We start from the raw sequence: 9,436 nt of genomic DNA, 5'->3' as shown, positions 1-9,436 counted from the left end.
AATAAGTTCAATTATAATTTTAACCGTACTCACTCTTAAATGTTACTACGTATTCTGAATGTTTAAATGTTAATAACTATTACAAGTGTTGTGACCAGCGCCCTAATTTATAAGTATTAATATGCTTGTCGCGCTAGGAGGGAAAATAAAAATATACAAATATACGAGGTTTACTTACGGGGTATCCCTGCTGTGTCATACCCTCCGAATGCTCTCGTACGCATATGTGGCCATGTGCAAATTACCTGAAAAGGGGAACGAGTCAAATTAAAGATGGGAAAACAAAAACCAAAAAATTAAAAGAAAGCCTGATTTTCCCTTGGGGTGGGCTAATAAACAGCGAGAGAGTGCGGGAGAGGGAGAGTGAGAGAGAGGGAGGAGCTGGAGTGGAGGGGATAAGCCATCAATTTTCCGGGCAACACTTTTGCTGCTCGTTCTGATCGCCTTATTAACTCATTGGCGTGGTGTCAATTTACACAAACAACACGAAACAAAGGCTGAAATATGGCCACATTACCCACCCATCCAAATCCCCATGCCCCATGCCCCATGCCCCTGCCCATTCCCTCCTTCAGGCAATTCTCTTTGTCTCAAATTTCGAACAGGGGTAGGGCGCCCGCTAGTAGGTGATGGAAAAATGCCCGTCTCCGACTCCGTCTGCGACTCTGGCAGGACTCTGCACACTCCGGGGACCCCAATTGGTGGCTACATCTTAAGTGTTGCTAATAACGCCTACAACTAAAAACAGCTGCGGGGTGGGTTGGTGTGCTGTGCTGTGCCCTCTGCTCTCTGCTGCTGCCACGCTGCCACGCTGCCATGGTTGAGCGACACTTTTAAGAAATTGCAAAGTTTTCGTAACAAAAGCAGACGCCCGCCCCGCCCCGCCCGCCTTGAAGCGAATCAGGCGAGGGTGGGAGGGAGACTTGAACAATACTTTGATGCGATTTTGCGGATATTAGGTGTTAATTTTTCAAAGAGCCAACGACATCGTACTCCAGCTCCCCAACACCCCAACACCCCAACACCCACTCCACACACCCACCCACCAGTCGTGCGGCAAGTGGAGGGAAGCAGCGTCGGGTGTGCCATTTGGTGGCCTGTTGCCATTGCCATGGCACTCTGCCTTTTGTAATTTTAACTGCTTTTGGTTAACACTTTTACGCATTGCCAACTGCTGCTCCTCCTCCCCCTACCAAGCAGCAGCAGCAGCGCCCTTGCTGCCAGCAGCCATCGATATCACATGGCAACCCCGCCTGCCACATTGCCACCTTGCCACACAGCCCCACAGCCCCACAGTGGCTGCCCCCTTTTGTCTTTTGCCAGCAAGTCATCGATGGGAAAACTTTTTGGCAACTTTTTCTCTTGGTTCACTTTTTTGTGTACTTTAATTGCCCCCCAAGGGGCGGCGAGATCTGGTGGAGCAACAAGCCCCTGCCTGAGTTACTGTTCTGTCAACAAAGGAGTTGTGTGGTTGTGGGGGATGGTGCTGCCATTTATTGAGCATTTTAGCCTTTCATCGATGCTTTCAGCTGAAATTATTTTGCTCATTTTAATTATTACGAGTATAACCGCCAAGCACAGCGCAGGCAGCCCCGAACAATGGCACTGAGCGGCGGCTGAGTGGGTGTGGGTGTGGGGGTGTGGGTGTGGGTGGAGCCATTTGCAAGTGGGCGCAACACACACAAATTTTAACGGTTATGCCTGCCACCCAAAAGGGGTCCGCCCACCGAGCAGCCTCTGGTCGCCTTTGTTGTGGGTCCTCCCCCTCCTCCTTTGCGGCTCCTCCTTTGCGGTGCCTGGTGGCGGTGGATCGTTTAGAGGGTGTTGCCGTTTTGCGGTGAGTCCCCCCCCCACCAGTCCTAGGTCCAGGACCTCACTGTAGACCAGCCCTGGGTACGCGATCTGCCCAGTGGTTGGGACCTCTTTTATTGGCAGCTCCTTTGAACATTTCAATGAGCAGAGAATCAAATTTGGAACTACAAAAATATACAAAATACAGAAGACAATCAAAAGATTCCCGGCCCAGCGAGGCATCGCAGCACAAAGTAGAGTATCTTGTGGGCCACGCCCGCGCTCCGCATCTTTTGCTCGTAGCGCTTTTCCCCAGTTGCCCCATGCCACGCGTAGAAGAGGCAAGCAAGGACTGCACCATTGACCAGCAGCCCAAGCAGGATGTATGCGCGACCAATGCCAGACCGATGCCAGTAGTCTGCTTGGCAATCATACACAGTTACGACTAACCATCCATTCAGCTATCAGTGTAAGATACTCACCCAACTTTTGTCTTATTTTCACGAAGGTCTCCCTTAAGGTTGAACGTCTGCGGACTGCCTTCAGTTGAAGCCATGGCCAGGGCCGTCTCCATTACAGCGGCTTTGAAACTAGAATTTAAGTGCTTCCTAATCGTTGCCATCGCATCCCTCTTGGCCGCCTTCTGCGCCTTGGAGCGCCTTCTGGTGGAAATCAATCGAGCTCTGCCATAAATGGGATACGATGGATAGTTCGCATTATGCGTGTGGCCATGGAACCAGCCATCGGTGGCAACCTCCGCACTGGCATTGGCACTGGCTCTGGCACTGGCACTGGCTTTGGCACTGCACGCCGAGTAGTCGGTGGATACCGACTCCGAGTCGAGCACAGCCACGCATGTTGATTGAGTGCTGAAAATAGACCAAGATTGGATTGACTTTCGAGCTGAGTTTTCCACACAATTACTTGGATGTTGCGGCGAAGTGAAGGTAAGGCATTGGGGAAATCGATCTGATCTGATGTGTTTCGTCTCTCGTATTAGGTGCAAGCGACTGGAAGGTACAGGGCTGCTCTGTATGTCCCTTTGTCAGCAGCAAAAACAATTTCCCTGTAGGCTGAGCTCTAACTTTCAGTGTCACAAACACCAAACAAAATCTGGGAACTCTTTTCCTGTGTCTGCAACGTAAGTCTCTCTCTCTCTCTCTTGATGCCAGCTGCGTGCAATCTTTCTGTACTCCCGACAGAGCTCTGGCCTCAAGCGTCTCAAGCGTCAAGGATCTGATCTGAACTGCACTAACTGAATCGAAGCCATGTGCGTGCTCTTCTACATAGTCGTCATCGTGCTGCTCATACTCGTCATCACAATGATTGTGGTGCATTGGCATACATAGCTCTGGCGCGGGACAATGTGCAGCTGAAATAAATGTTTTTATTTTCGGAGTATTAGATGGATAACTCTGGTACACTCTTTTCGGGGGTATTAGACGAGGGTAAATCTCTGCCTGTCTCTCTGTCTCTCTGTCTCTTGGTGGTGCTGCTGCTGCTCACAAGTTGTTGGTGTTTTATTACGAGAAACATTTGCATACTCGCATAAGACTGCTCTCGGTCGCTCTCTCGCCCTCTTGCTCTGGCTCTGGCTCTCTATAATTAACTGAATATTTATTACTGCGGTAGATAAAATGTTATGCGGCTATTATTTTGGTTTTATGGGCAACCAAGAAGCCAACAAGCAACCTGGTCTAGGTGGGCTTAAGCCCAGCCCCAGCCAAGTCGAGTCCCAGAGCCAGAGCCAGAGCCAGAGCTCCAGTCCGAGAGCCCAGGGCTAACAGCGAGACTCGGTCGGAGTCGCAGACGGAGACGGAGCTGGAACATGAGCATGAACATGGCAGACCACCAACATGGAGCCAGCTTGAATATGCAATCCGAGCCAAAATGCATTCCCCGCCAAAAAATGGAAGCAGCAGGAGCAGGAGCAGGAGCGGCAGCAACCGCCATTGAGGACACAAACCATTGGAACAAGCGGCACCAATTACGCCCACGAAGACATCGCCCAAGGAGAGAGTGTGGGGGGGGATTGGATTCCAGTTTGGGGCTGGCTCTTGGTCTGGGGACTGCGCGAAACAATCGCTAATTGTTTTAGAGCCCCGCCAGATGGAAGGCAATAAGGTGTGAAATTCCAGCAGTTCAGCCCCCTCCCGCCACAGCCACAGCCTACAGCTACAGTTTCATCTCCGGCTATGGCTACGGTTACGGTTACGGTTATGGTAACGGCATCGACATCGTCGCCTGTCCAAAAGTTTTTGCGCTGGCAGCTGATAAGGCTGCAAAGTTGTCTTGCATGAGCGAAAATTACGCATTCGCCGTGTTGTCTTACATTTGCCTGCTTGGGCTTATTACTCATACGCCATATGGCAGCGGCGGCTGCTTCCGCGTAATTATAAACGTTTCACGTGGCGGCAGGCGCTCAGCTCTGCCCAGCTCTGCCCAGCTCTGATCAGCTCTGCTCTGCTCTGTCCTCCCCAAAGCTTTGCCATGTTCCATAATTGATCCAAATGTCAGATGCCGGAATCATTCAGCAATTGCACAATAAATAATGATTTAATACACTCAGATTTGGCGATTGTTTTGCCACTTTATAATTGCCATCCGGACGTTGATCCAACGCCCCACATAGTTCTCCCCCAATTTCACACCACAGTTGGCAAAGAGCGAGGCTGCTGACGGCAATTAGACACGCTCCGCTGGCCGATCGGTGTCGCCCGGTATAAAAGCCAATGTGCGCCGCCAGTCAGGCCATCAGTGGATCCACGGGAACAGACGAGCGAACCGGAAAGATGCATTTCAACCTTCATTGCCTGATCAGCCTGCTGCTGGCGCTGCTGTGCGGCGCCCTTGTGGTGAGTTAGCAAATGCCAAAGCCAGAACCATTCCCCAGCCCGCTTAACCCTCGTTGTGTGCTCTTTAGAGTGCCTATCCCCAGGGTGGTCCCTGCGGACCGCCCCCCAGTGGCCCGCCGCCATCTGGACCACCGCCATCGGGACGCCCGCCAGGCGGTCCGGGCGGACGCTGTGGCCCGCCGCCCTCGACAACAGCTTCATCGGGCTAAGAACTCCAAGCCCAACGCCCAGTTGCAGTCCCAGTCCCAGTTCCGGCACGACACGTTCCATGCGAAACTTCCTATTGCTAAGTGTATCCTCTCCCTGTTCTGTGTAGTTTTTTTTTGTTTTTTTGCTCAATCCATTCTAAAATATATACGTGTGTAATCCCGCTGAAACGATGAGGACTTGGACTGACCACCACATATCGATCAACGCCTTCACTTGCAGACACCAAACACTGCACCTTCCCCGTCAGGGAAGCAAGACTGCGGATTGGAATTAAGTTAAGGCTGTGGTGGGGGTTTATTTGAGGTCAAACCCCACAGCTTTGGAGTCACCTGCTGGTGCAGCAAGTGAACTCTTTTTTCAGGCACACAAAAATATTTCAACTTGTAAATTTATTGCCAGGCGAGTAGTTCGGTGGTTCAGCCAAGCAATAGCCAACGGCCAGTGAACCGTGCAGTAGAAGCTCAGAGCTGCAGAAAGAAATGAAAGGGAACGCCAGAAGGTTAAGGGGTACAAAGTATCCATCCACAGGATACATACCCATGTCCCATTGAGCGACGATAATCAGCTGAGTGGTGAGCGTTGTGCAAGCCAAGTCTGCCTGCAAGTAGATTCCCCAGCTGCATATCTGAACTCCCAGCTACAGGGGGACGTGGACTCACCCATTCACATGCAGAGAGCAGCAGAAAGCCGTACCAGAAAACTGTTAGCCCTCGGCCAGAGGTACACAGAAAATATCAGCTTGGCCAGGCAGAGTGACGTCAAGACCTTTGACGGCTTTGGGCAATATTTCTGCCTAGAATGACAGCTGATTGCTGATCATGGGAATCAGTGTGCCACAGTTGCAGTGTCAATCAGGGATTATGTTCTCCATCGCTCATCACTGCCAAAGGACTCCCTTGGGGGGCTGCCTGTCCGTCCACAGCTCACAGCTCAATCTAGTTTGCATATTTTTGCGTGTATTCGAGGCTGTAAATTATCACTTGGCCACCACCATCGCCACCACCACTCCTTGGAGCCACCTAAAGCACCCACCAGTCGATATTAAAAGAGATAAAGTTTTATTAGTTCTGCGGCGGCTGTGTGGGGTGGTGGGGGGGGTGCCAAGGGCGGGCGGCGGCAAATATAATAAAAGTAATAAAAGAAAATATGCAACAGACGCAAACAGATACACAGATACATAGACAGACACACACACAGATACGCACTCACACAGAGCAATGAAGATGCAGATGAAGTTGAAATGTAAATTTGGTCCGAATGGAAAGTTCCGTTTCAATGATTGCAAACGGAAATGGGACCTCGTCCCTCGTCCTTCGTCCATGGTCCTTGGTCCTTGGTCATTCGTGTATTCTGCCGGGGGAATGAATGGCAAATGAAACGCAAGTAAATACGATAAATAAATGTTTAAATAAATAAGTAAATAAATATGTGGAGGAGAGTCGCCACCAGCCACCAGCCGCCAGCCACCAGGCACCAAAAACCACACCAAACCAAAGTGGTGGTGGGGGGGGCGAGGAGTGGAGCAGCGGACAAAAAGTCCAAATGTAATAATTAAATTGCATTTTGCGTCTGCGGCCAAACAAAATGGCGGCGAATGGTGAATGGCGAATGGCAAATGGTCCGTGTTCGAGTGAAAGCCTGTGCGACCTGTGCAGCACCTGCCTCCACCTATGAAGCCGTCAGCCGCATACCCTGCCATGCCGAAGTGCAATTAAAGGGCGCCACGAAGCAGCTAGATTTATTAAGTCCAAATTGGAGAGACTTCGGACTTGACGTGTCTCTTTTTCGGTCATCTTTCTGCCATAGCGATCAGCCACTGGATATACCCTTGCACTGGCATCGATAGAGTGCAGCATAAATATTTATGCGACCTCGGCCATTGGTTCAAATGCATTTTCCACCGATTTTTTTTCTTTTCTGCCTTCTCCAGATTCACTTCGATTCAGCTCCTCTCCTCACAGTGGATCTCTGCCCAGAACTCTTCCGCAATGTGAACCATCCGAGTCGAGTATATCTTTCTGCTGATTGTGCGCATCAATTGCGGATCTCGGTTGGCCGGTTGCACGGGGGTCAAAGGCTTGCATTTATTTATCATTCAATTAAATATTTAAAATACCAAAAAATGCTTTCACCGCCATCCAACTTATTTAAATTTCAGCCTCAATCACACGGCCCACACGACCCACGCACACACCTTTAATATTGAAATTGAAATCATAAATAAATGAGAAAATTCGCGCTGCTTGCGAGTGGTGAGAGTGGGAGAGAGGAGTGAAGGAGTGAAGGAGTGAAGGTAGAGAGGAGCTAGCCTGGGTCTCTGGGGCGGATGGTTTATTTTCTGTGGCACTCTGTGTTTGTGTGTGTGTGTGTGTGTGTGTGTGTGATTCGCATTCGCTGTAAATTTTATTGTTATATATATGGTTTGTATTTATACACATTTATTTTTTTTTTGTTCTGTTTCGCCTTGCTGTACGGACGGGGCGGCACTCGCTGCCCTGCCGCTGTGTTTGTAAAATTAATTGACATTTTATTTGTTAATTAATTGTTATAGCCATGTTGTTGTTTGGTTCGCAGCGAAACAGCGAACCAGCGAGCCAACCAACCATCCGGGCCAGTCCCAGTCCCAGCTCAGTCCCAGCCCAGTCCCAGCCAATGGTCCCGTAGTCCCTGCCAAAATGGCTAAATGACCAAATGGCCAAATGGCTTTTCATTATTGTTATTACAAATGCCGCGGTCATTATTATTTGCTCGTTAAGCTCACCTCAGCCTCCGTGCAGCACCCCGCAGCCGCACCCTGCACCACGTTGCGACCGAAATGCAATGCATTTGTAAATTAGTTTTGTAGTTTTAATTGCAAAAATTGTTAATTTTCTAATAATTTATTTATTTATTTATGTTCGCCGTGAATGGATGGATAAACCCGCAACGGAATATATGCTAAAGGGTCGTACGTACAGTGGTACCATGGTACAGTGGCTGCTGCCTGCTCCGCTGCTCGTTTCGAGTCCCGTAACTGGAACTATGAGTTCTCTCCAGCATCCACCATCCTCGAGACATCTTCCTTGGCGGCATAAATATAATACAAAATATTCCACATATATTTTTATACTTTTAAGTTGCTTTTAATATTTTTTCTTTATTTTTTTTGGCTTGGGGGAATTTGTCTCCGATTTATTTCGGTTTCCCTACAATCAATGTTTGCCGCATACTTTTAGGAGCCATAGCTAAAATCTCAGAATATTCGCATATTTTTGCTCTCACCCTGGACACCCCTTGAACCCCCCTTGGACCCCCCTTGGACCCCCCTTGGACCCCCCTTGGAGCTCCCTTGGATCAGCTGCCCCCCGTCCACAATGAAGCCGCAGAATGAAAAAGTCTGACCGGAAAAAAAAATCAAAAATAAAGAAGGAAAGAAAGAAGGAAAGAAAGAAGGAAAGAAAGAAGTCCAACTGAAATATTGTAGGCAACATCCGCGGGCCCATCCGAAGGTCCCATCAATTTTTACAACTTTAAATACCAGCAGGAAGTATCTTAAGAATCCCCCTGCCCCAAACCCCCCACCACCCCTAGAGCAACATTTCGAATGCGTTCGGCAATAAGAAAAAAGTCATAACAAAATTTTACGACAACTTTGGCGGCGTTTTCATTTCGGGACATGGTAGTTGTAGCGGTGGCTCGGTGGCTGGGTGGCTGGGTGGCTCGGCAGGGGGATTGGGTGGTGCGGAGTGGTTCTGTGGATGGATGCAAAATGCAAAACAAAAGGAAAATTACCAAACACCATGGCGAGAGGCAGTGGAAGATATCCAACAGACCAACAAACCAAACGAGAACAGACCTCAAGGAAAAGCATCAGCAGCAGCAGCAGCATCAGAATTCTAATGGCTTCACAGCCGTCCCGTTGGTGTTGGTTCGCGGGGGAGCGGGGGGCAAGGTGTGGGGGCATATAATAATCATCTATATTCATGGATTAGGATTCAATTTTTATGCCACACGCGAAACACAGAGCGGAACCAAGAGAACCAAGCGGACCCCCACTCACACACACACACACAGACCAGCAGAGAGTGGGCGGCAATGGGTGGGTGGCAGGCATACGTACAACAATGAGGGTTAAATTGAAAATAAAGCGTTACCCAAAGATGCCACAGATACAGCTCACGGCAGAGCGAAAGAGAGAGAGAGAGCGCGAAAAAAAACACACACACAAAATTATTCAAAAATTTATGCAAGGAAAATATTACCAAAGAGCTAATAATTTTCTCCATCCATTGGCCCGGCCCGTTCGTTCGTTCGTTCGCTCTCGTTCCAAAGGTGGCAAAAGCGCCGCGTGGGGGCCACCGCTAGCAGCCGGGGGAGTGGGTGGATGGCTTGCTTTGGTTGTTTAAATGGGCGGATTGGCGCGGTGGGGGGGGGGGTGTTATACCCAGGGTTTTGTATTAATGAATAATATCGCGGCTAAGGCGCAGGCAGCGGCAGCGGCCTGAGCAGAGTTTTTGTGGCACGCCACAGGGGTTAATAAGTAATCTGCATTTTTTGACATTTATTTATGTCTTCAAATATGTGCGAGGCGTAGCAAGGAA

The 9,436-nt window shown here is 49.5% G+C and overlaps 1 protein-coding gene across 1 annotated transcript; it reads left to right on the top strand.

Annotated features, from left to right (window-relative positions):
* Positions 1 to 4,523: 4,523 nt before the first annotated feature.
* On the top strand, positions 4,524 to 5,023 carry LOC111071646 (proline-rich antigen). Its single transcript, XM_022363097.2, has 2 exons — positions 4,524 to 4,646; positions 4,715 to 5,023. The coding sequence occupies exons 1-2, from the start codon at positions 4,524 to 4,526 to the stop codon at positions 4,853 to 4,855; spliced, it is 264 nt and encodes an 87-aa protein (XP_022218789.1). The 3' UTR covers positions 4,856 to 5,023.
* Positions 5,024 to 9,436: the final 4,413 nt, after the last annotated feature.

Source organism: Drosophila obscura, unplaced genomic scaffold (assembly GCF_018151105.1).
Source record: "Drosophila obscura isolate BZ-5 IFL unplaced genomic scaffold, ASM1815110v1 contig_97, whole genome shotgun sequence".
NCBI lineage: Eukaryota > Metazoa > Arthropoda > Insecta > Diptera > Drosophilidae > Drosophila > Drosophila obscura.
Note: the sequence above shows the minus strand (reverse complement) of the source record. Positions and strands in the feature narration are given on the sequence as shown.

Bases quoted from the DNA above. Each gene is read 5' to 3' on its own strand.
- LOC111071646 (XM_022363097.2), top strand. From the start codon at position 4,524: ATGTGCGCCGCCAGTCAGGCCATCAGTGGATCCACGGGAACAGACGAG. The intron at 4,647-4,714 runs GTGAGTTAGCAA...TGTGCTCTTTAG, and splicing joins TGCTGTGCGGCGCCCTTGTG to AGTGCCTATCCCCAGGGTGG.